Source organism: Capra hircus, chromosome 18 (assembly GCF_001704415.2).
Source record: "Capra hircus breed San Clemente chromosome 18, ASM170441v1, whole genome shotgun sequence".
NCBI lineage: Eukaryota > Metazoa > Chordata > Mammalia > Artiodactyla > Bovidae > Capra > Capra hircus.
Window position 1 is genome coordinate 3,075,943 of NC_030825.1, and position 25,576 is coordinate 3,101,518.

A 25,576-nucleotide genomic window follows, 5' to 3' on the forward strand; every position below is an offset into this window, starting at 1 on the left:
GTTGAGAATACACGTTGGTGGGGAAGTGCCGCAGCGTCAGGCCGGCTGGCGGGAGAGGCTGCAGCCGAATGGGGCGTCAGAGGCTCATCAGGACGCTGGATTGCCGGCCTCAGTCGCCACAGAGGTGGCTCCCATATGGCTGCTGTGGGGTAAGCTCTGCTCTTCCTGTGTCTGGATGGGAGTCTACCCAGACGGGCTTTGCAGCAGAGCTTGGAGCACTGTTACTGGCTAGACAGGCCCCCAGCGTGATTCTCACTCTACCAGCGGTCCTGGGACCAACCACTGTCTTTAGAAAAAAGAAATGAAGGGAAATTTGCATAACGTAGAATTAACCAAGTCAGTGGCACTGAATACATCTACAATGTTCTGCAGCCACTAACTCTAAATTCCAAAACATTTTTATCATTTCAAAATAAAACCCACACCCTCATTTTCCCGTTTCTCTTGGCATCTGCCAGTCTGCATCTCTGGATTTATCCTCTTCTGACTAGTTCAGATAAGTGGAGTCATGCAATATGTGATCTTTCGTGACTAGCTTCTTTCACTTAAAATAGTGTGTTCAAGGTTTATCCACCTGGTAGCCTGTATTAGTAGTACTTCATTCCTTTTTCTAAAAAATAAAATATTTGTTTGGCTGCACCGGGCCTTAGCTGTGGCACACAGGATCTTTTAGTGGCAGCGGGTGGGATCTAGTTCCCTGATTGGGGGTCAAACCTGCGATCCCCTGCATCGGGAGAACAGAGTCTCAGCCACTAGACCACCCCTAGTGGGAAGTCCCCTTCATTCCTTTTAATGGTTGAATAATGCTCCATTGCATGTATACACTGCTATGTTTAGCTATTTAAACATTGGTGGACTTTTGGGTTGTTTCTACCTTTTGGCTACTGAATAATGCTGCTGTGAATTTTGTGTTTAAGAATTTGTTTGAGAACTTGTTTTCATGTCTCTTCAGTGATTCCTAGGGGTTAGGTTGTTGGGTCATGTGGTAGTGGTGCTTAACTTTGCAAGGAATCATCACACGGTCTTCCACGGTGACTGCAACCACTTTACTTTCCCACCAGCAATGTACGAGGGCCCCAACGAGTCCCTGCCCTCATCTGTCAGTAATGCCTAACGCGGCTCCTGGCATTAGGCATTACTGACACTCATCAACGCTCGCTACTGTCCGTTTTATTGCTAACAGCCTCCCTAATGGATGTGAAGTGGTGTTTCATTCTGGTTTATATTTGGATTGCCTAATGGCTAGTGGTGGTGAAGATCTTAACACGTGATTGTTGGCCATTTGTACATCTTCTTTGGAGAACTGTCTATTCAAATCCCTTGCCCGTTTAAAAAAATCATTGCCTTTTTGATAAGCTCCTTTTCTGTCATGACTTGCCAGAGCAGTTTCTGTGTTTCTCTTGGTTGCCACCAAGAACTCCAACTGATCTGCTTCTCCCAGCTCCACAAGCCAAGGCCGTACTTGTCCTTCCGACCAGCACAGTGACTCGACATTTGTACAAGCAGCCATCTGGCATTCTGGACACAGATGGTGGTACCTGCTGGGGCTCACCCTCTCACCACCCTAGGAACAGGGAGGCCATGGGGCCATAATGACCTAAGTTTAGGTAATCACAAAGAAAGGAGAGCCGTGGAGAAGCAGTCGTAAGAATAAAGAGGGAGGTGCGAATAGAAACCCAAAGCCCACAGAGGCAGAGGTGAGAGGGGCTAGAAGTCAGGGGTGCAAATGAGGCTCCTGAGTCTGCGCCTTATTCAGGACCGAGGATCTGAAAACCTCCGGAGCAGGGCCTGGGTCCTGTGGGTGAGCAGGGAGCAGGGTGGGTGGGAGGAGGCCAGTCTGCCAGAACCATTCTGGGTTGTCTAAATCCCCCACTCACAATGAGCATGTGCAAGTCTGGCTCATCCATAACTTAGTTTAATCCTTTGTAGGGTGCCCCGTGGGTGGGGAGGAGCCTCCATCTGCCCCAGAGGGTCCAGCCTGGGTGGACTGGAGCAGGCGCTTCTCCCTGCTGGTCTGGACTCCTGTTTCAGGGCCTGATTAAGCCCCATCTTCCGGATCAAAAGCAGGCTGAGGGGTGGGGGCACCCAGGCTCCCCTCCTCCTCCACCAGCCTCTGTCAACCTCACTTGTACCCCGCCCGACGTCCTGCAAGGTCTGAGACCGCTTTGGTTGTTGGCTGCAGTCCCAGCCAGGCCCTGGTTCTACACGGGAGGGCAGGAGGGCCAGCGGGGCTGTGCACCCAGGCGCTGGCTGGGGAGGGGCATGGCTGAACCTCAGGGCCCTGGGTCCCAGCGGGAGATGTGCTCGCGAGCTGGAAAGGAAGAGGAAGAACAAGGGCCAGTGACTGTCCTGGGATGGGGTCCTGCTGCACCAGGTCCAGAAATGGCCTCTAAGGGACCCCCAGGGAGCTCCAGATCCCCCGGCAGGGGCTGCGGGGCCGGGTGAGGTTTCACCTCTGCCCTCACAGTTCAGGCGCTTGAGGGAATCAGGGCACACCCAGCAGGGCCCAGTGTGATGGCGTTAGTGGCCAGAGACAAGGGACCTCGAGAAATCCCCGGCCGGGTGCAGTTCGGGTCTGTGTGGACTGGGGCCATCTCCTGCTCCGGGCTCTAGAGGCCTGCAGGCCCAGGATGGGCAGGATAGCCTCGGGCCCAGTGTGCAGAACCTGCAGGGCCGTCACCCTGACACCCCCGGGGACAGGGGAGCCTCGGGCCCAGTGTGCAGACACTGCAGGTCTGTCACCCGGACGCCCCCGGGGCCCCGGCCCGGGCAGGGAGCCACAGGAAGGCCCTCACCAAACTGGCAGATGTAGCGGTTGCGGGTTTTGCAGCGCTGGTCATTCCAGTTGAAGGCGGCCGATGCCTGCAGCTCCACGCAGTTGCCAAACCTGCGGGCCGAGGCGGCGAGTGCTCAGGCGGAGGAGGGAGGCGGGAGGCCGGGAGAGGCTCCAAGACCTCTCCCGGGGGCCACCTGCGCCCAGCCGGGGCCTCCCAGTGCCCCACCCCACACTCACAGGGGCCTCTGGGAATCGGAGCCCCCTGCCCCCCGGTCTCCACACCTGCTCCTCCAGCCACTCCAGCTCCTCCTTTCTCAGGGGGCGCCTCGCCTGCTGCCCCTGTCCGCCCCCAGGCCCCCAGGCCCCCAGGACAGGCTGCGTCCTTCCTCCCACCAGGCCGAGGCTGTCTAGGGGTGGACCCAGGCCTGGCATGGCTGCCCTCAGGGAGGTCAAGGAGGGGTAGGGGCGCTCGTGAGTCTCGGTGGGCACACAGCCTGCCACCTCCACCCCTGCCCGGGCCCCTGGGCCCCAGGGAGGCCCAGGCCCTCAGGGCGCTCGGGCAGGAGGCAGGAGGGTGGGGGTCTGGGCGTGTCTGAGGGCTCAGCACGCAGGCCCCGGTGGGAAGGTGGGCAGCGGGGGCTCACCCCTGGTTGTCCGGCTGCCCAAAGGCGAAGCTGGTGAAGGACTGGTGCTCCCCCGTGGTCCAGCGGAAGGAGTCCCTGGCGCTCTTGTAGGTGAGCCCTGGGCCACAGCAGCCAAGGTTGGCCCCGCACCCAGGGACCCGGATCCCGCCCGCTCCCTGGGCTGAGGGCCTGCCCAGAGCCTGCTGCCCGATGCCCAGTGGGCCCCCGGCCCTGAGACCCCGTTCCCAGCACTTCCGGCTCCTCTCCGTCCGCTCTCTCCCTGGGGAGGGGACGCATCAGCCTGACTTGGGGCTCCATTCCGGGCTCCTAGCCCTCACCACGCCCTGACTGCTGGCAGGGCTCCGGGTTACCACGGCCCAGATCCCTGGAGGGGCGTGGGTGTCCCAGCCCCACGAGCACTGCACGCGGGCAGACACACACGGCCCCCTCCCCCACATCACCCAGGCACTCACCGATCCAGAAGTTCCTGGTCTCAAAGTCACTGTCGGTCACCTCGTTGGTGGTCTCCAGGCGGCCCAGGTAGAAGGCCAGGATGTCCTGTACTTTCTGGCTCTCAATCTGGGCGAGCACCCCACCCTTGCCCTGTAACCCACACTCTGGGTCACGCTGGCCCCAGAGCGCAGGCCAGCCCCTCCTGTCCCTCCTGCCGCCCACCGTGGCCACGGACATCAAACCTATGTGCCGGCCAGGCTGTCCCCAGCCAGCCATCCCCACCAAAGCCTCCTGCCTTCCTCTCCCCTGCCCACCTCTCCTCTGGCAGGGTCCCAGCCTGGGAAGGGTTTGTTTCACCTGCTCAGTGTCCTAAATACATCGGGATTGCTTGCCAGCATTAGTAAGTTGAGAGTTCGAAGGAATGCATCTCTTAATCCAGGGTCCCTCCGTTAAGACCCCTGCTTGGGCCCAAGGGGGCAGCTGCCGGGAAGGTGGGGTGAGCCGTTACCTGGCATTTCATCTTGGCGCCATAGTAGGTGTCCGCCTCCGAGGACACCATGAAGCAGTCTCCGTCGATCCTCAGATCACAGGTGTGGAAGGGAAAGCGCACCTTGGCTGGCGGGAGGGGAGCCTGACTTTGTGCGGGACCTCAGAGCGGTCACGCTTCCTGTCCTGCAGGCTGTTAGGCTCAGGGTGCCCCTTCCCCAGCCACCTGCTCCAAGCTGGTAAATATGTAACAACCAGCTCTCTCTCTCAAGAAAGATAATCTGTGATTGCAGCAGCTCTGTTTCTGGGGTGTAAAGACTCCCCGCCATGGCCAAGTTCACTCAGGGAGTGGGCGAGAGTGCACACCATGGCCATCTGTGGGCTGGTCCGGGCGGGACCCAGCCCTCACCGAGGGGTCCAGGGTGGGCCTAGCCAGTCGGGGGCTGTGTGGCGGGACTCACTGGCGCACTGGGCTCCCCCGAAGCCGACGTCACAGACGCAGGAACACTCCTCTTCCCGGAACCGGCCGTGCACGCACTGCACGCTGCACCGCACTGCCAGGATGGGGGCGGAGGATGTGCACGGATGCCAGCCCCAGCAAGAACACCCACCTGGGAGTCCTCTGTGCTCTGTGGCATCTTTGGTTTGATCTTGTCAAGATAAGCGAATCAGAGCTGGGGGAGGAGCTGCTCATGGTCACAGAGCTGGGGGATGGGCGGGAAAGGAATCCAGCCAGGATCCTTAGCTGCCCTCTCTGCACCCTCCCAGAGCCTACGGGCCAGATCCGGTTTCATCTGCAACCTCCTGCAGGGCGCAGGGTCTGGCGGACAGTCGACAGTCGGTGCTCAGTGGATGCCGACTGGACGAGGAGACGCTGTGTGCGCTCCACTCGCCCGGGTGCCCTGACCCGGCTCCAGGTGCCCCTCACCTTGACAGTACCTGCCTGTGTACCCAGGGGGGCACAGGCAGTGGCAGCTGCTAACGTTGAGAAGGCCGTGGTTCCGGCAGCTCATGCGACACGGGTTCCTGGGGACCTCTGCTCAGACGGAAAGGAAACGCTGGGCAGGCCTCCTCTGGGCAGGCCAGGCCGGTGCCTCCCTGGGTGCTGGGCCAGGGCTTCCGGGACAGCCTGTCACCCTCCTCTGCATCACCGGATCAGACCAGCTGGCGAGGGCACTTACCACAGAGCCCCCCTGCGTGATCCCAGGCTTTAAAGCAGCCGGAGACGCTGGCCGTGCAGAGTGAACACCAGGCGCCCTTCTTGTAGGGGACGATGGTCTTCCCGTTGACCTCCCAGTTCCCTCTGCGAAAGCAAGCAGTGGAGGGCTACAAGGGCCTGGCCTTGGCTGTGGCAGGGACAGGCCCTGCTGCCTGCCCTCCAGCCCCCGTCAGTTCCTTCCTGCCCCGCCAGGGAGTCAGGGAGCTGGGTGAGACAGGGAGATTTCCCAGGAGAGAAAAGATGACCTCCAAATGAATACTGGACAGATTTCCTGAATGCAGGGTGGTGCTTCCAGGAACGGGCAACTGAGCAGAAGTCACTCTCTGCATGGCCAGGATCCTGGGTGCTGCTCTCTCCCACCAGGGGTGCAGACCCAGGGGTAAAGGCCTATGGGTGGGTGTGTGGGTGTCTCACCCTGGCTGAGAGCACCCCTGCCCTGCAGCCCAGCAGGAGATGGCAGGGCTCTGCTATGCAGGGGGCTTACCCGGGAGAGTAGGCGCAGACAAAGGCTTCCAGCTCGCCCTGGGCCCCAGAGCAGAGGTGCCGCCCACAGCCCAGCTGGCTCGAGGTGGCCCACACGAGCTGCAGGAGACACGGAGGCTCAGACACCCCATCGCGTGCCCCCTCCACTCCCAGTCTGGGGACCTGCAGCCTGCAGGATGCTCCCCTGGGGAGGACAGGCATTTTTGCCCCAAACCAGGCAGATAAACAGTTCTGTCACCTCCCTGGGAACCCCAGGAGCAGAGCAGCTGTGCTGGGCAGGGCTATAAGGATGGGTGGGAATAGTCTAGAAAGGCCTCCTGGGTGGGGAGGTGAGGGTCTGCAGATACCTGAAGGGTGGGGAGACTGGAGGGCTGGAGGAGAGTGGCAACAGGAAGACCTGGACATCAAAGGTCTTGCAATGGTTGCAAAAATGGCCCCAACGCTTCACATGTCCCCACAGCCCATTCTTTACAAAATGTGGTTTTGCATCAAGAGGAGTCTCCCACGCCTCGAAAATGGCTGGCCCCGTGGCTTGTGTTGCTCAACACTGGAGAAATGATAGTCCAGCCGTTTTAAACCTAGGTCTCAGGAGACCCCGCAGTTTCCACTCATGCTCAGCCACCATGTGAACAAGCCTGCTGGAGGCTGAAAACCCTTAGAGGGCAGAGATGATCTACTGAGGCCACTGCGGACAGCCAGCTCCTAGCCCACCCAGCAGCTGGTTGCAGTTGCAAGAGTGAGCGCTGCCAAGACCAGAGGAAACTCCCAACCGAGCCCAACCCAGACTGCCAACCTGCAAAATCACAGGATGCTAAATTTTGGGATAGTGTGTCAGGCATCAATAGCTACCTGACACAGGTTTTTAATAGTATCCAAAACTTAGGTTTAAAGTATTAGAATCAGTGACCACTCGGAAATAACACAAATGGGCAATACCCAAGAACAGCCCAGCAAACTCCAGTAGCTACTAAAAATGACCAGCATGAGGCCGGGAGATATGCCCGGGGAATCATATATATATACATATCTCCAACAAGTAGAGAATGTGCATTCTTTTTAGGAGTGCATGGAATTTTGCAGACATTGATCCCTCACTAAACAGCAAAGTGAAAGTGAAAGTGGCTCAGTCCTGTCTGACTCTTTGTGACCCCATGGACTATATAGTCCATAGAATTCTCCAGGCCAGAATACTGGAGTGGATAGCCTTTCCCTTCTCCAGGGGATCTTCCCAACCCAGGAACTGAACCTAGATCTCCCGGATTGCAGGCGGATTCTTTAGCAGCTAAGCCACAAGGGAACCCCAAGCATACTGGAGTGGGCAGTCCATCCCTTCTCCAGCAGATCTCCCCAACCCAGGAATCAAAGCGGGGTCTTCTGCATTGCAGGCAGATTCTTTACCAGCTGAGCTCTCAGGGAAGCCTAAGAGCTGCAAAGCAAGATTCACTAACTACCAGATAACCAATGTCTTGGAGATCACATTCTATGAATTCAACGTAATAAAATCTAAAGGAAGTAAAGGAGAAAACCTGGCTTCCCTGAGAGCTCAGCGGTAAAGAATCTTCCTGCCAATGCAGGAGACACGGGTTTGATCCCTGGGTCAGGACGATCCCCTGGAGAAGGAACATGGCAGCCCACTCCAGTATTCTTGCCTTGGAAATCCCACGGGCAGAGGAGCCTGGCGGGCCTCAGTCCATGGGGTCGCAAAAGAGTCAGATATGACTTAGCGACTAAACAACAAAGGAGAAAACCTAGTTAGGAAATTTAAGTATACACTTCAAAATCACAGACAACATTATAATGGAGGGCCTTCCCTGCTGGTCCAGTGGCTTGTCAATCAGAATAGATGCTGGGCTGGAGCAGGATCCTAGAGACCCACTACTGCGACAAATACAGCCGCTCTGATTCTAGATACAGGAGAAATCCTCGGTGTTCCAGGGAAGAGGCTAGGGCAGGTACCTTCTGGGAGCGTGGGATAACAACTGTTTACTAATAGTGTTTGATTAACTCTTATAACAGACGGTACATAGATGAATCACAGTCCTGCAAGTAGGAAGGCAGGGAAGCGTTAATGTTTAAAGATATATATTAATGTTGGTATTGTGATTATTTTTTAGAAAGCTGTTTTTAGTTGTGGCATGTGGGATCTAGTTCCCTGACCAGGGATTGAACCTGGGCCCTCTACACTGGTAGAGTGTGGAATGAAAAAGTTATCTTTTAGACATATATGCTTATTTATGGATAAAATTACAAATCTAAAATTTGCTTAAAAATAATATGGGAGGAAAGGGAAATAGGTGAGGCTATAGATGAAACAAAATGAGTCATGACAAGAATATACAATGGAGAAAAGACAGTCTATTCAGTAAGTGGTGCCAGGAAACTGGGCAACATATGTGAAAAAATAATATTAGAACATGACTTTAAAAATCTTAACAAACTTAGATTGGAAATAAATGCCTGTAAAGGCTACTTATTAAGTTCATATGAAAAAATTAGTAGAAAGAATCAAGAATAGCCAGAAAACTTTTGAACAATAATAATAATATGGGGAATTTCCCTGTCAAAAAACTTCTTATGAAGCCATAATAATTAAAGCACATATGTACAGAGTAATAAAAAAAAGCAACAAGAAGTGAGAACTCAGCAGATATAGGAGCTTGGTATATGACTGAGGTGGCATTAGAGTCCGTGGGGGAAAGAGTCAATATTTAATACAGAAGTAAAAAAAAAAAGATAAAATGAAATTCTACATCACCTGGTGGCTTAATGACTTCAATATGAAAAAAGGAAAATTTTAAACTTTGGAAGAAAAGAAAGACTATCTTCCTGATGTCAGAGCTGAATAGGATTTCTTAAACATAATACAAGAAATGGATGAACCGTAATGAAAAACATGAGAAGTTTGATTACATTAATATTAAAATTCTCTGAAGATTTCTTATAAAAGTCACATAAACAAAGAGAAAATACAAGCCATATGTTAGAAAAAAGTATCTGCAACCAACATGACCAACAAAAGTACAAAGACTATAGAAAAGATGCTTATAAATTATTAAGGGAAAGATGAAATTAACCCGCAATGAAGCAGAACGGAAAAGAGGCTCAGTCTCACAGGCAATCAGAGAAATGGAAATTAAAAACAGAATGAGGTAGTGTTCCACAGCACCAAGTTGGCAAAAATTAAGGAGCTGACAGTACTGGGAAGTGAGAACTGGTTTGCGGACAGGATGGAGTAGAGGACACCACTTTGACAACAGGTAGCAAGGTTGTAGGTGCATGCTCCCTCTGACCCAGCCGCTCCCCTTCTAAGTGTATCCCTAGGGCGGGAGTCCCCAGTCTCCAGGATCTAGTACCTGATGATCTGAGGTGAAGCTGATATAATAATAGACATAAAGTGCACTATAAATGTAATGCACTTGAATCATCTGGAAGCCATCTCCCTCAATTCCAGTCTGTGGAAAAACTGTCTTTTACAAAACCTGTCTTTGATGCCAAAAAGGTTGGGGACTGCTATCTTAGAGGAATTCTGGACCCGTGTGTGCAAGAGGGCCTGAGCTGGGATTTATGCGTTGTGGTGTGACTTGGAATAGTTAAAAAAAAAAAAAAGTAACCCCAGATGCCCCCAAATCGTAGTTTATTCATAGTGAATCTCCTATGCTTGCTCAAATCAATGGAAGTAAATCTTACAAATGTGATCTGAAGATCTGAAGTGATGGCAAAAGGAAGTGTACATTTAGGTATGTTTAGAGAGCACTTAGGATTTAATAACACAACTCACTTGCATAAGGAGAAAAGGCATCAAAACCCCTCCACGTGTAGCAAAGGTATTCCAACGTGCTTGGGGGAATTCCCTGTAGTCCAGCAGTTAGGACTGGGTGCTTTCAGTGTGGGGGACAGGGTTCGATCCCTGGTCAGGGAATTGCTTGAGATTTTGCCTGTGTTTTTCAGGGCTGAACCTTGGCACCTAAATGACACCAGTCATAGTGAAGATACAAACAATTTTGTGGAGGGGAGAGAAAAAGGAAACACGCTTGGGGAAGGGGGGGATCCACCTGGACTCCTGGAGGGCAGGAAATTTACCTCTGGGGAGGGACAGAGGTGAGTGGAAGGGGAGGGCTTTGGCTTAGCTTTATTTTTTTTTAAGAAATTATTTAAAAAAACAAATATAGTTAACATTGTCTAAATCTAGGTAGTGGGTAAGAAACTGGGAGCCGCTCAGTTGTGTCCAACTCTTTGCGACCCCATCCACTCCAGTATTCCGGCCTGGAGAATTCCGTGAAGTGTAGAATGGGTAAGAGGGAGTCCGTTATTTGATTTAGTTTTGAAATATTTCACGTTTAAAGCTGAAAAAAGGACAACTATCGGGAGGAAAAGCGACCACCAGTTTTAGGACAAACTGTAGACCCTCCGAGCGATGGCAACCCACTCCAGTATTCTTGCCTGGAGAATCCCAGGGACGGAGGAGCCTGTTGGGTGCCGTTTCTGGGGTCGCACAGAGTCGGACACGACTGACGCGACTTAGCAGCAGCAGCAGCAGCAGCAGTAGACCCTCCGAGCAGGGGCCCCGGCCGGGAAGGCCGGCCTCACCTGAGTGTAGCGGGCGCAGGTGGCGTTGGGGGCGCACTCGGCCGCCGCGTGGCTGTACTGCCGCCCCTCTGCGAACCACAGGCCCACTACGTGCACGAAGGTCGCGGAGCCCGCGGGCAGCAGCTGCGCGTTCCAGCCCACGTGCCGGGCGGCCCGCGGGACGGAGGCCGGGCTTGGGGCGGGGGCACCGCAGAGGGCCGCCCGGGCCTGGGCTTGCCGGGCCAGGCTGTCGCTCCAATCCTGGGGGGCGGGGGGCACACACAGCAGCATCAGTCGGGGCCCCGGGCCAGGCCCGACTGACTCACCCCGGCTCCGCACCGCAGCACGACCAGAGGCCGTGCGCCTACGAGGAAAGCCCTCGAGCAGGGATCGCGGTTGGCGGCTTGAGCGCTCTGAGCTGGTTTCGCCCACTTCCTCGGGGCCAGGGAAAGGCAGGCAGGACCTGCAGGGGGCGCTCCAGGCTGTGGGAAAGCCACCTGCCCATCTGGCCCCGAACCCCAGAGCCCGGCTCGCCCAGCAGAGAGCCTCCGGTGATGGCACCCTCAGGCCATGCCCAGGACTCCACCCTACTAAGGGGCCGGGAGTTCCTGGGGGCGAGTGCCAGCCCAGGAGATGGGGTGGGCCTCTGCTGTAATCTTTCCCGTCCGTAATGTGAGCTCTGCTGTGCCCAGGGCTTCCGAACTGGTTCTGTGCTAGGTGAACCTGGCCCTGTTACTGTCAGAAAGGCTCCGTCTTGGCGTCCCTTCTGTGATGTAAAAAGTTGCAACAGCCGCGCTGCTGTGTCTTACTCCCTAATTCTGGAGTGTGTAGGGGCTCTAGCTGGGAAACCGGACCGAGAAGGTGTAAGAGGTCTCCAGGGCCTCTGCTTTGGTCTCAGCAGGCAGAGCTCTCTGGAGTGGACCCAATCCACTCTCCCCAACCAGGCGTCCCTGCCCCCATCCACCAGCCCCCTCCTCTGAAACAGGGACCTCAGCAACTAAGATGACATGTGTCCTGGTCCAGCCCTGCCACCTCATTCCAGTTGTATGACCTCCAGCCATCTCCTAATCTCCATGAGACTCAACATACTCTTCTGTAAAATGGGATAGTAAGGTGGGAGCTCCCTGGTTGCCTAGTGGTTAGGGTTCTGGGTTTTTCAGGGCCCTGGTTCAGTCCCTGGTCGGAGAACTGAGATCCCACAAGCCATGCGGCATGGCCAAGAAAAAAGAGGGGGTAATAAGGTAACCACAAGATAAGATGGTGTGAGGATTACATGGCTGCAGGGAGCAAAGTGTTGCACTTAGGCCCTGACCCCAGCAGACGGTGGTTGTGATTTCACCGCTGATGGGGGCTGCACGGGGCCCTTCAGGGCCTCAGCCTCCCTTGGGTGCCCAGGGGCAGAGCTGTGCGTGTGACAGAGGCTGAGCCCTGGGGCTCCACTTGCGTCTTTAATGAGGTGCTCTTTCCTTAGCCTCAGGCACAAGGGCCGTGGGAAGTGCAGGGCCTGACCAGAAGCACCCTCACCCCAGGCACTAGGGCTGCGCGTGTGGGAGTCGGAGCCAGGACCTGGGCCCCTGGGAGGGGCTGAGCACATGCAGAGGCGGGAAAGGGGAGAGGCGACCCCCGCCCCTCCCGCCCCGCCCCCACCTCCTGGGAAACTGACCCGCAGTGCTCAAGGTCGCCGCAGCCGCCACCGCCTCGGAGGAGTTTGTGGGAAGCAGCCATGGGGAACCTGGCCGGCCCCACGCTGGTCCCCCCTCGCTCCCTGGACCGTTATGTGGGCGAGGGCAGCCGCGGGCCGTACTGGGGGGCCCCAAGGTGACACCTGCGACCCCGCAGCCCCGAGGGAGTGCTGGGAAACCCTGCACCCCCTCCCTGGCCCGGGTGAAGGGGCCACTCCTGGTCGCCTGGATAAACTGCTGGAGAAGTTGCACACAAGCCCCCCGCCCCCGCCCAGCGGGCTGCCTTTCCCGCCCCAACGAGCCTCCCGTCCCGCTGGGACGCCTTTGTGACCTCCGCTTTCCCGGAGGAGGGGACCCCACTTCATCCCTGTCTTCTGGTCTCCGGGGCAACGGGAAGGGATGCAAGCAAAGCCCGAGGGCTGTCTTTCCTGGAGGAGGGAGCCGAGGCTCCCCGTGACCAGGCACGGCCCGGCCGCAGTGGGCCAGGGGCGGCCGCCCCTCCCGCCTTGCGGGTGCAACAGCCCGTCAGGGTCGCCCCTCCGCCCAGTGAGCCGGGCGGGTACGGGTACTCACCATTCTCTGCATGTTGGCCGCAGGCGGGTGGACCCGGCTTCGCAAGCGGTTGTGCAGGGAGACGAGGAGGAAGCTCTCCTTCTTGCTCAGGACTGGGGTGGGAGACAAGGTCAGGCCACCTGGGCACCGGCCCTTGGGGCCACCGCAGCTCAATGAGGTGCAGCCCTGCACTTAGGGCGCAAAATCCGAGATGGGGCAGATGCCGGTGGGCACATGCGGGGATGGGAGCAGAGGGTGGGGAGAAGGAGAGAGGCAGAGAAAGGAGGGGGACTGAGGCAGGCAGGTGTGGGTGTAAAGGAGGCTGAGAGCTGGGGTGGGGTGACCGAGGGGATGCGCCCCGGGGGGCTGGGCATGAGGAAGGGCCGCAGCCTGGGCTCACCGCAGCCCCCCTGCCTGGGGCTCCTCTCAGCCAGTCTCCCCCACGGCTCGCAGGGCACCTCCTTGTTCTTCCTCCCCCCCTTCATTCTCCTGTCCCAGCTCCATCCTCCTGCACCCCTCTCAGGCCTCCGGAATATTCCAGGGTGGCTCTTTCAACTGCACCAGCCTGCCCTGGGCTCAGGCCTGGGAACTGGCTCCTGGAAGCCCCCGGGACCCTCGTTTCCCTCCCCCTTACCTTCAGCCATTGGAACCCGCTGCTCCTGCAGCTGGAGTGGCTGCACCGCTGCCCAGGTTGTGCCAAGGAGAGCTAGGAGCAAGGGCAGGAGGCCTGGCTGGTGGCCTCCAGGCCTGGGCGAGGGCTCCAGCCTCAGCATGGGCCTGGTGGTGGCTCTGGGCTCTGCTGGGCTCAGCAATCCAGCCTGCTTCCCAGACTGGACGGAGCTATTCACAATCTCAAGGAGTAGCACGGGGCTGGCAGACAAAGGGGAGGCTGCTGAGTAATCAGTGTCCGGACAGCCCCCGTTGTTAGCGCTGGCATGGAAGGAGGCAGACAGCTCCCATCCCGGGGCGCCCTCCCTCCCCCGGCCGTGGGCCTGCCCGCCTGCCCGCCTTCCCGCCCCGCCAACAGCCAGTCAACCAACCTACTGAGTGGTTCGCGGTGACCCCGTGGCCCCTGCTAATCATTGCAGGATTATTGGAGCCCTCGGGGAGCCCTCGGAGACACTGCTGATTGGCCCGCAGACATTCCAGGGCTGCAGATTAACGAATAATAGCGATGCCCAGGCTGGAATGGTGTCCTCCAGGCTCAGCAGCAGCTTCTGTTCCCAGCCCCTGGCCCAGGGAGGCTGGGGCCTCGTGCCCTATGGGCGGGCAGGAACTGGGCAAGACCCCAGGGGAGTTCTTTCCTTTCTTGGGAAGCTCGTCCCAACCCCCAGCCATGAATTAAACATAAGCAGGTGGTAACCGCACACCAGTCAGGTGCCACGGGTGGGTGGGGGCACCAGGGCGGTGGGTTTGTAGGGGAGTGGGCGGGGGCTGCTCCATGGGTGCCTTAGGACGGTCTTTCTGAGCGATGTCGGGGGCTGGGCCCCAGCCCTGGTGCCCCCACCCACGTGACTGCCGGCCCGGAACAGGGAAAGCGGGGCGCACGTGATGCTCCTGGCTGGCTGCAGTCCTCGGGGAACAAGTCAGCCTCCGGGCCCACAGGCAGGAGGGCCACTGGCTGCCCTGGTGCTCTGGGGCCCGACTACACCAGCCTGGCACGGTCCCCACAGAATCAGCTGGAAGGTGCCCGCAGCTCCTAGAAAATAAAAGTGTGTCCCCCTCGGGCAGATCGAAGGTTATTCAGCCATTCACAGGGGATAGGCCAGCGAGCCAGGTGCTTCCTCCTCCTGGAGTTTGTGTGACCCCTGAACCCTGGGCCAGGCCAGGTGTCAATTCCTCAGAAGCTTTCCTGAGATGCCAGTGGGCCTGGCTTTTGCGGCTGGGGCTGGGGGTGGGGAACACGATGGAATGTCGTTACCTTTGGGGGCGTGGAGACAGGGTCAAGCACAAGGCCCCCAAAGCCAGCCTGGGGTTGGGTGTCCCCCTAGATGTCTCAGGGCCTGGGGCCTTTCTTCTCTCTCAGACAGATGACCGGACAAACTCAAAGTCACCCTGTCTGGATCCCAGCAATGCTTAATAAAATAGGGATCTTTTTCTATAGAGTCTACAAAGCAGCTTCAAATGTGTGAGTTCACTTGGGCAGGGAAGACGAGGTGCTCAGTCTGTGGTTGGGGAAGCTGGGGTCAGTGTGTCTCAGGCCTGGCCCCAGGTCACCCAGCAAGCACAGGGTACCCGCGGCTGATCGAGAGGCCCCGTCTTTACACTCCCAGACCGTGGTGCCGACCTGCTTTAGTTCCCATCTTGGCCCTGTGAATTCAATTCCCACAGCCCTGCTCTGCTCCAGGTAACAAAAGACCCAATTCCTGCTCCTGGGCTTTGAAGATACACGTGGCTGGTTTTCCTGGAATACCACGCAGGGCAGCAGCGCAGGTGGGAGGAAACTATACCTTGGGGCCTGGAGTGGGGAGACTTTTGAGCAGCCCTGGCTCACCGTGAGAGGAGGCCAGGGTGAGCCCCGCGTGCAGGACCAGAAGGGGAGAAGCAGAGCAGAGCAAGCGCCAGACCGGACATCAGAACCAGGTTCCGACCAAGGAGCCCTGCGCGACCCTGGGATCGTCACTGCCACCCCAGGTCTCGGGGCAGCGGTGCAAGGCAGGGTGACAGCCTTCCTGGGGCATTGCACCTTGGTGTACGTAGTATTTCCTCCTGGGTCCAGACCTTTTCCAGGAGCCTGCTGAGTGGCTGGGATGGGTTTTGAGAATGGGCATGCATTCCCCTTCTTGTAAATAGTGTTTCCCAATAAGCAACTTCTCTTCTTTTAGCAACTTAATCATTTATATATTGACGTTTTTATCTCGGCTGCTCTGGGTCTGCTGGTGTGTGCAGGCTTTAGTCGCATGAGCAGCGGCCTCTCTCTAGCTGCCGTGCAAGGGCCTTCTTTGCAGGGCCTTCTCCTGTTGCAGAGCATGGGCTCTAGGTGCCCAGGCTTCAGGAGCTGTGGCACACAGGCGTGGTTACCCCGCAGCATGTGGAGCCTTCCTGGACCAGGGATCCAACCCATGCACCGTCCGTTGGCATGGGGATTCTTAACCCCTGGACCACCAGTGAAGTCTGAAACCTCTCTTCTGGTTTCTATCACCATAGAAATCACTATTTATTTTATTGCCATTTATTATCACCATTTTATCACCATTTATTTGTAGTGTCTGCCGTACTTAGTTACTCAGTCATATCCGACTCTCTGCAGCCCCATGGACTGTAGCCCACTAGGGTCCTCTGTCCATGGGCTCTCCCAGACAAGAGTAGTGGAGTGGGTTGCCATTTCCTGCTCCAGGGGATTGTCCCAACCCAGGGATCAAGCCTGCGTCTCTTGCGTCTTCTGCATTGGCAGATTCTTTACCACTAGCGCCACCTGGGAGCCCCCCCGCATTTCAGGTAAACGGACTCAGAATACACCCGCTGCGAGGCGCGGACTCCTCTGTTCTGTGGAATGCTGTGGGATTCGTCTGTGTTGCTGCCTGTCAGTCGGTTGTTTCCACTGCTGCTTTAATAGATGACAGTATTTCACTGTATTTTCATTCTACTGTTGATGGATATGAGGTTGTTTTAAGCTTTTGTTTATTATGGATAAAGCTACTATACACATTGAACAGTTTAAAATTTTTATTTAATAAACACCTGTAAAACAGAGAAAAGACAAAGTTGTCCAAAGCATGAAGGGAAGAGGGGACAGCACCTCAACGGATCCTCTAGAAATCAGAAAGGTCTTAAGAGAGTATTAAGAGCAACTTGATGTCAACAAAACAGACAAGTACAATGGACAAATTTCTAGAAAGATACATTACCAAAATTGAGTCAGGAAGAAATAGAAAATCTAAAAAAAAGAAATAGAAAATCTAAGTACATCCACCGTAGCAAAAGAAATTGGATGGAAAAATCTTCCCACAAAGAAAAACTTAAGTGCAATTAACTTTACTGGGGAATTCTATCAATATTTAAAGGAGAAATAATACCAATCATGTATAAGCATTTCCAGAAATCAGAAGAGGAAGATTTTCCAACTCAGCTTACAAGATCATTATTATCCTGCTACCAAGGCCAAAGACATCTCAAGAAAACTATAGATCAATCACTCATGAATCAGTTCAGTTCAGTTCAGTTCAGTCGCTCAGTCGTGTCTGACTCTCTGTGACCCCATGAATCGCAGCACGCCAGGCCTCCCTGTCCATCACCAACTCCCGGAGTTCACTCAGACTCACGTCCATCGAGTCAGTGATGCCATCCTGCCATCTCATCCTCTGTCGTCCCCTTCTCCTCCTGCCCCCAATCCCTCCCAGCATCAGAGTCTTTTCCAATGAGTCAACTCTTCGCATGAGGTGGCCAAAGTACTGGAGTTTCAGCTTTAGCATCATTCCTTCCAAAGAAATCCCAGGGTTGATCTCCTTCAGAATGCACTGGTTGGATCTCCTTGCAGTCCAAGGGACTCTCAAGAGTCTTCTCCAATACCACAGTTCAAAAGCATCAATTCTTCGGCGCTCAGCCTTCTTCACAGTCCAACTCTCACATCCATACATGACCACTGGAAAAACCATAGCCTTGACTAGATGGACCTTAGTTGGCAGAGTAATATCTCTGCTTTTCAATATGCTGTCTAGGTTGGTCATAACTTTCCTTCCAAGGAGTAAGCGTCTTTTAATTTCATGGCTGCAGTCACCATCTACAGTGATTTTGGAGCCCCCAAAAATAAAGTCTGACACTGTTTCTACTGTTTCCCCATCTATTTCCCATGAAGTGATGGGACCAGATGCCATGATCTTCGTTTTCTGAATGTTGAGCTTTAAGCCAACGTTTTCACTCTCCTCTTTTACTTTCATCAAGAGGCTTTTTAGTTCCTCTTCACTTTCTGCCATAAGGGTGGTGTCATCTGCATATCTGAGGTTATTGATATTTCTCCCGGCAATCTTGATTCCAGGTTGTGCTTCTTCCAGTCCAGCATTTTTCATGATGTACTCTGCACAGAAGTTAAATAAGCAGGGTGACAATATACAGTCTTGACGTACTCCTTTTCTTATTTGGAACCAGTCTGTTGTTCCATGTCCAGTTCTAACTGTTGCTTCCTGGCCTGCATACAGATTTCTCCAGAGTGATCTGGTATTCCCATCTCTTTCAGAATTTTCCACAGTTTCTTGTGATCCACACAGTCAAAGGCTTTGGCATAGTCAATAAAGCAGAAATAGATGTTTTTCTGGAACTCTCTTGTTTTTTCCATGATCCAGCGGATGTTGGCAATTTGATCTCTGGTTCCTCTGCCTTTTCTAAAACCAGCTTGAACATCAGGAAGTTCACGGTTCACGTATTGCTGAAGCCTGGCTGGAGAATTTTGAGCATGACTTTACCAGCATGTGAGATGAGTGAATACAAAAACAGAAATCCTCAATGAAATATCATAAAAATCTAGCATTGTATGAAAGGATTAGTGTCATGACCAGGCAGGATTTATTGCAGGAATACAAGGTTGATTTAAAATGGAAGTCAATTAATGTAGTGCATTAACAGAAGGACTTGGCAGGTAGCGCAGGGGTAGAGAATCCACCTGCCAGTGTAGGAGTGAGAGACGCAGGTTCGATCCCTGGTTTGGGACGATCCCCTGCAGCAGGAAATGGCAGCCCACTCCAGTATCCTTGCCTGTGAAATTCCATGGACAAAGAAGCCTGGTGGGCCCAGTCCATGCGGTTTCAAAGAAGCAGACCCTAGAAAGACTGAGCATGCACGCCCTGTAATGACAGAACAAAGGATGAAACTCGTGATCCTTTCAAAGGCGCAGAAAGAGCATTTGATAAAACTCCAAACCCGTCCTGCATGAAGATTCTCATCAGACTAGGAATAGAAAGGAAATTTCTTATCTCGATAAAGGGTCCCAGTTATGGGCTTATATGATTTGTATCCTCCCAAATTTATATCTTGAAATACTAATCCTGGTACTTCCAGATGTAACTGCATTTGGAGATACAGTTTTTAAAGAGGTAAATAAGGTTAAAGGAGTCATTGGGTGGGTCCCAACTCAGTATGACAGGTGCTCATCAAAATAGCAAGAGAGTTCCAGAAAAACATCTATTTCTGCTTTATTGACTGTGCCAAAGCCTTTGACTATGTGGATCACAATAAACTGTGGAAAATTCTGAAAGAGATGGGAATACCAGACCACCTCACCTGCCTCTTGAGAAACCTATATGCAGGTCAGGAAGCAGCAGTTAGAACTGGACATGGAACAACAGACTGGTTCCAAATAGGAAAAGGAGTACGTCAAGGCTGTATATTGTCACCCTGCTTATTTAACTTCTGTGCAGAGTACATCATGAAAAATGCTGGACTGGAAGAAGCACAACCTGGAATCAAGATTGCCGGGAGAAATATCAATAACCTCAGATATGCAGATGACACCACCCTTATGGCAGAAAGTGAAGAGGAACTAAAAAGCCTCTTGATGAAAGTAAAAGAGGAGAGTGAAAACGTTGGCTTAAAGCTCAACATTCAGAAAACGAAGATCATGGCATCTGGTCCCATCACTTCATGGGAAATAGATGGGGAAACAGTAGAAACAGTGTCAGACTTTATTTTTGGGGGCTCCAAAATCACTGTAGATGGTGACTGCAGCCATGAAATTAAAAGACGCTTACTCCTTGGAAGGAAAGTTATGACCAACCTAGACAGCATATTGAAAAGCAGAGATATTACTCTGCCAACTAAGGTCCATCTAGTCAAGGCTATGGTTTTTCCAGTGGTCATGTATGGATGTGAGCGTTGGACTGTGAAGAAGGCTGAGCGCCGAAGAATTGATGCTTTTGAACTGTGGTATTGGAGAAGACTCTTGAGAGTCCCTTGGACTGCAAGGAGATCCAACCAGTGCATTCTGAAGGAGATCAACCCTGGGATTTCTTTGGAAGGAATGATGCTAAAGCTGAAACTCCAGTACTTTGGCCACCTCATGCGAAGAGTTGACTCATTGGAAAAGACTCTGATGCTGGGAGGGATTGGGGGCAGGAGGAGAAGGGGACGACAGAGGATGAGATGGCAGGATGGCATCACTGACTCGATGGACGTGAGTCTGAGTGAACTCCGGGAGTTGGTGATGGACAGGGAGGCCTGGCGTGCTGCGATTCATGGGGTCACAGAGAGTCAGACACGACTGAGCGACTGAACTGAACTGAACTGGACTTATAAGAAGAGGAGGTGAGGATACATATGCCCAGAGGGAAGACTCCTCGAAGACATAGAAAATGGCCATCTGTAAGCCTAGGAGGGGTTTCCCTGGCGGCTCAGTGGTAAAGAATCCGCCTTCAATGCAGTAGACACAGATCCAATCCCTGGGTCGGGAAGATGCCCTGGAGAAGGAAACAGCAACCCACTCCAGTATTCTTGCCTGGAAAATCCCATGGACAGAGGAGCCTGGTGGGCTGCATTGCATGGGGTCGCGAAAGGGTCAGACATGACTTGGCATCTAAACAACAACAAAAAGCCTAGGAGAGAACTCAAAATAAACCAACCCTGCTGATGTCTTGATCTTGGCTTTCTAGCCTCCAGAACTGCGAGTAAATACATTTCTGTTGTTTAAGCCACTCAGTCTGTGGTACCTGGTTATGGCAACCTAGCAAGTTCATACAGCGCCTATGAAAACACTGCAGCCAACACTGTATTTAACGGTGAAAGACTGAATGTGCTCCTCAGTTAACAGCAGAAATAAGGCAAGGATGTCTACTCTCACCACTTCCACACACTAGACTGTTGAATGTGCAATTAGTGCAAGAAAACAAAGGTATCCAGATTGGAAAGGAAGAGGGAAAATGGTCTGCAAATGATATGATGCCGAATGTAGAAAATCCTAGGCAATTTTTTTTTAAACTTGCTAGGACAAGGTTCTCAGGATGCAAAATAAATATGTAAAAATCAATTGTATTTGAATAAACTACAAAAAATACAAAAATGAAGTTGACAAAATATTTCCATTCACAATAGCATAGAAAGTATAGACCTAAATGCGTAAGACTAAAGAGCGTTACTGAGAGAAATGAAAGATCTAAATAGATGGAGAGACATCGCACATTTATGGATTAAACAACTCAATATTGTTAAACCAGTTACTTCCAGATTCATCTACTGATTCAGTGCAATTCCTGTCAAAATCCCACAGCCTTTTTTTTTTGAAAGGACAGTGATTTTATTCATCACTATTCCTGGCTGCACTGGGCCACTGTTGCTGTCCTCGGGCTTCTGCAGCTGCACCAAGTGGGGGCTGCCCTCTGGGTGCGGTGCACGGGCGCCTCATTGCGGAGGCTTCTGTTCTGGAGCATGCGCTCTGGAGCATGCGCGCTTCAGTAGTTGTGGCGAGGGGGTTTAGCTGCCTCTCGGCATGTGTGATCTTCCTGGACCAGGGGTCAAACTCATGTCTCCTGCATCGGCAGGCAGAGTCTTAATCAGTGGACCACCAGGGAAGTCCCTCTTTCTTTTCTTTTTCTTTTTGAATGAGAACTAGGTCCTAAAATGTATACGGAAAGGCAAAGCAATCAGAATAACCAAAACAAATCTGAAAAAGCAAAATCTGAAAAAGCAAAAACACTAATACTACCGGATTTCAAAACTTGCTATGAAACTATAATAACCATAACTATGTGGTATGGAGAAAAGATAGGTCTACAGATCAAGGGAACAGAATAGACACCCTAGAAATAAAGAGCTAAACTTATGGTCAATTGATTTATTGTAAAAATTTACTGGAGTATGGTTGATTTACAACGTTGTGTTAGTTTCAGGCATACAGCAAAGTTATTCGGTTATACAAGTACATGTATTCATTCTTTTTCAGATTCTTTTCTCATACTGGTTATTATAGAATATTGAGTTCCCTGTGCTATTCAGCAGGTCCTTGTTGATTATCTATCTTATACATAGTAGTGTGGGCTTCCCAGGCGGCTCAGTGGTAAAGAATCCACCTGCCAATGTAGGAGACACAGAGGATGCCAGTTTGATCACTGGGTCGGAAAGATCCTCTGGAGGAGGAAATGGCAACCTACTCTAGTATCCTTGTCTGGACAATCTCATGGACAGAGAAGTCTGGTGGGCTACAGTCCATGGGGTTGCAGAGAGTCGGACACGACTGAGGGACTGCGTGTATGTATGTATGCAGCTTAGGTATTTTGGTGCAAGATGCTTTCAACTTTGCAGTACATTTGAATCTCTCACTTCTTTTGAATTTTTAACTGCGTTGGGTCCTCATTGCTGGGGCGTGGCTTTCTCTAGGTGCAGCGGATTTCTCTAGGTGCGGTGGTTTCTCTTGCTACAAAGCACCTGCTCTAGAGAGTAGGGGTCCAGTGGTTGTGGCCCACAAGCTTAGTTGCTCCCCAGCCTGTGGGATCTTCCCTTTCCTGGGATCCAACCTGTGTCCCCTGTATTGGCAGGTGGATTCCTAACCACTGGACCCCCAGGGAAGTCCAAAGAACCTTCTTCAAGCCCTGGACTAGAATGTTTTGGGGCTTCCCAAGTGGCCCAGTGGTAAACAATCCACCTGCAATATAGGAGACATGGGTCCCACCCGTGGGTCGGGAAGATCCCCTGGAGAAGGAAATGATAATCGGCTCCAGTACTCTTGCCTGGAGAATCCCCTGGACAGAGGAGCCCGGCGAGCTACAGTGCAAGAGGTCGCAAAAGAGTGAGAGCCGACTTAGTAACTAATCAAGAGCGTCCTTGGGTGGCGGACCACCGGACCACCGGGGATCAGTCTTGGCGACTCGCCTGCAGGGCGGAGCAAAGCCCAGCCCTCCCACGCTCAGCGGAGAGGCGCCGTCGGCTGCCGTGGCGCCCGCGTTGCACCTGCAGGAATCACCGGGGTCTGAGGGGCATCCCGGGCGGAGTCCAGGGCGGCTCCGAAAGACCCAGCCCGCCGTCCGCCTGCGTCTTGGCCAAGGCGGTGTCCCCCGACGGAGGCGGGGCCTCGCGAGACCCGACGGAGGAAGACAGGGCTGCAGATGCAAGGAGGTTTGCCGGAGGGTCTCAGGGATGAGATGAGACCGGTTGTCTGCTCCAGAGAAGGAAGAGAGGAGGGCCTGGTGGTCCAGTGGGTAGGACTTTGCACTCCCAGTGCCGGGGCCCTGGGTTCAGGGAACAAGATCCCACAGGCCGCAGCTGAAAGGTGCTGCATGCCACGATGAAGATGGAAATTCCCTCTGCTTCGTTAAAACCCAGCACAGCCAAGAACCCTGGTCTCCCGCATTACAGGCAGATTCTCCACCGTCTGAGTCACCAGGAAGTCCAAATAGAAGAAGGGATGGAGTCAAAGGTCAGGAGAGGACCTTATGGGTCCTGAGCTTAACAGGAAGTAGCCTGGAGCTAGGTAGGGGTGCCTGCTAGCTTACGCCACAAAGGTACAGGGTCTTTTGCAAGGATGACCGAGTGGTAATGGTTCAGAAGCTAGGAGGACGCTGATCGTACCTCTTGATGGTGAGGCTCGTGGGACAGGGCTGGCCACGTGGCTGCCGATGCCCTCAGGAGAACTCCGTTTCCATTGAGACAGCGGGTGGAGAGAGCATCAGTGACGGTGTCACCACCTAGGGTTCTTGGCCTCTTTAATCAATAGAAATTGAAGAGGCCAGACAAGAGATTCAGGCCAGGCTGCACCAGGAGGGAGTGAAAGCATGTAGCAGAGTCCCTTTATTGGTGGCAGTGAGGTTCCTTATATGAGGTGAGTGTAGAAGCGGGTCCAGGGGTTGGGCTGGAGGAGGGGCTTAAGTGGTCTGCCCGCCTCTGCGGTGGTGGTGTGTGCAGGGGTTCCTCTACATCCTCTCCAGCATCCGGAGTTTGCAGATTTTTTGATGATGGCCGTTCTGGCTTGTGTGACATGATACCTCACTGTAGCTTTGTTTTCATCTCTCTGATAATTAGTGATGACATTTTTCTTGTGCTTTTTGGCCATCTGTCTGTCTGTCTTTGGAGAAATGTCTATTTAAGTCTTCAGCATATTTTTTAATTGGGTTGTTTGTGATACTGATCTGCATGGGCTGCTTGTATATTTTGGAGTTTGATCCCTTGTTGTTCGCTTTGTTTGCAAATATTTTCTCCCACTGTGTGGATTTTCTTTTCATGTTGTTTATGGTTTCCTTTGGGGCTTCCCTGGTGGCTCAGATGGTAAAGAATCAGCCTGCAATGCAGGAGACCTGGGTTCGATCCCTGGGTCAGGAAGACCCCCCGGACAAGGGAATGGCAACCCACTCCAGTATTCTGCAAAGAGTTGGACATGACTGAACAACTAACACTTTCACTTTTTTGCTGTACAAAAGGATTTAAGTTTAATTAGGTCCCATGTGTTTATTTTTGTTTTTATTTTCATTATTCTAAGAGGTAGATCACAAAAGATAAGTATTGTCATTTATATCAGAGACTATTCTACCTATGTTTTTTTTTTTTTTCTCATAGTTTTATAGTATCCGGCCTTACATTTAGGTCTTTAAGCCATTTTGAGTTGGATTAAATGAAGAATTCATATTGGTTCTTCCAATGCAAGACCGTGGTATATCTTTCCATCTGTTTCTGTCATCTTTGATTTTCTTTCATCAGCATCTTAGAGTTTTCAGAGTACAGGTCTTTTGCCTCCTTCAAGTAGGTTTATTCCTAGATGTTTTATTCTTTTTGATATGATGGTAAGTGGGGTTGTTTCCTTAATTTCTCTTTCTGATCTTCCTTTTTTGGTGTATAGGAATCCATAGGTCATTTTATTTATTTTTAGAGTAATCGTCTTTTATTAAATTTTCATTTGTTTATGTGTATTTATTTTTGGATGTGCTGGGTTTCTGTCATTGCGGCAGGCAGGGCTCCTCCTTGTGGTGGTGCCTGGGCTTTCACGTTTTAGTTTTGGCTGTGCTGGGTCTTCAGTGCTGCGCGGGCTCTCTCCAGTCATGGCGAGCAGGGGCTACTGTCGAGTTGCGGGTGGCAGGCTTCTCACAACGGAGCACAGGCGCTAAGGCAGGGGCGCTTCAGTAGCTCTGTCCCATGCCACGTGGGATCCTCCCAGATCAGGGATCGAACCCATGTCGCCTGCCAGGTAAGTTCCGTAAGGCATTTTAAACGGGCTAAGCCTCAGACCACTCCTAGGGTCTACACTGACCCTGAGGAGTGCAATGGGATGCAAGTTGGTCTAGGGTTGATGAGCTTCTTGGCAGAGCTTTGCTAAGGTTCCTTTAAAGTATGGTTTATTTTCTTTCCCTTCCCTGAAGGCTGGATGTGACCAGAGGCTTATCGTTTATCGCTAGGGTCGTTGTGAACCACTGTGCGATTTTGACTATATAAGAGGGTCTTTTGTTGCTCTAGAGGCACTTTGGAAATCCAAATCAAGGAATTATTTCTTTTAAAAGGAATTTACAGGCTTCCATAGCCTTTTTAGATTGTATGGGAAAGACTCCACTCATCCATGGAAGTATCAACGAGCATCAGAAAATATTTATATCCTGATCGTAGGGCATTTGGGTGAAATCTAGTCTTCCCCCAGACATGTCCCTCAGTGTTGAATTGGCCCGAGTGAGGAAGGGGGAATTGGATGGGCCTGGGGTTTATTAAGGGACGTAATCACAGGCCAGCATTCCATGAGTGCGTCCCTCCCATAGTGGGTGGCATCATGTCAGCTCTTGGAGAGTTTCCATTTATGGGCCTCAGGCATTAGCGCCTTATTCTCCTTTATATACCAGCCAGT

General features: G+C 52.7%; 1 protein-coding gene across 2 annotated transcripts; it reads right to left on the reverse strand.

Moving 5' to 3' along the window:
• Positions 1,896 to 14,008, reverse strand: LOC102171180 (C-type lectin domain family 18 member A). 2 transcript variants are annotated; one of them, XM_018061694.1, is made up of 13 exons: positions 13,881 to 14,008; positions 13,475 to 13,710; positions 12,862 to 12,953; positions 10,628 to 10,867; positions 6,042 to 6,139; positions 5,520 to 5,641; positions 5,267 to 5,374; positions 4,800 to 4,988; positions 4,361 to 4,467; positions 3,873 to 4,002; positions 3,421 to 3,517; positions 2,796 to 2,887; positions 1,896 to 2,311 (listed from the first exon to the last, which is right to left on the reverse strand). In XM_018061694.1, exons 2-13 carry the CDS (start codon positions 13,611 to 13,613, stop codon positions 2,274 to 2,276), a joined length of 1,452 nt encoding a protein of 483 aa, XP_017917183.1. In that variant the 5' UTR covers positions 13,614 to 13,710; positions 13,881 to 14,008; the 3' UTR covers positions 1,896 to 2,273. The 2 variants fall into 2 exon arrangements, with proteins under 2 accessions (XP_017917183.1, XP_017917184.1); XM_018061695.1 differs by lacking the exon at positions 13,881 to 14,008 and having other exon boundaries at positions 4,800 to 4,892; positions 13,475 to 13,831.

Bases quoted from the DNA above. Each gene is read 5' to 3' on its own strand.
- LOC102171180 (XM_018061694.1), bottom strand. From the start codon at position 13,613: ATGCTGAGGCTGGAGCCCTCGCCCAGGCCTGGAGGCCACCAGCCAGGC. The intron at 4,468-4,799 runs GTGAGTCCCGCC...CCCTCCCGCCAG, and splicing joins CGGGGGAGCCCAGTGCGCCA to CCAAGGTGCGCTTTCCCTTC. The intron at 2,312-2,795 runs GTGAGGGCCTTC...CTTCCTTTCCAG, and splicing joins CCGCTACATCTGCCAGTTTG to CTCGCGAGCACATCTCCCGC.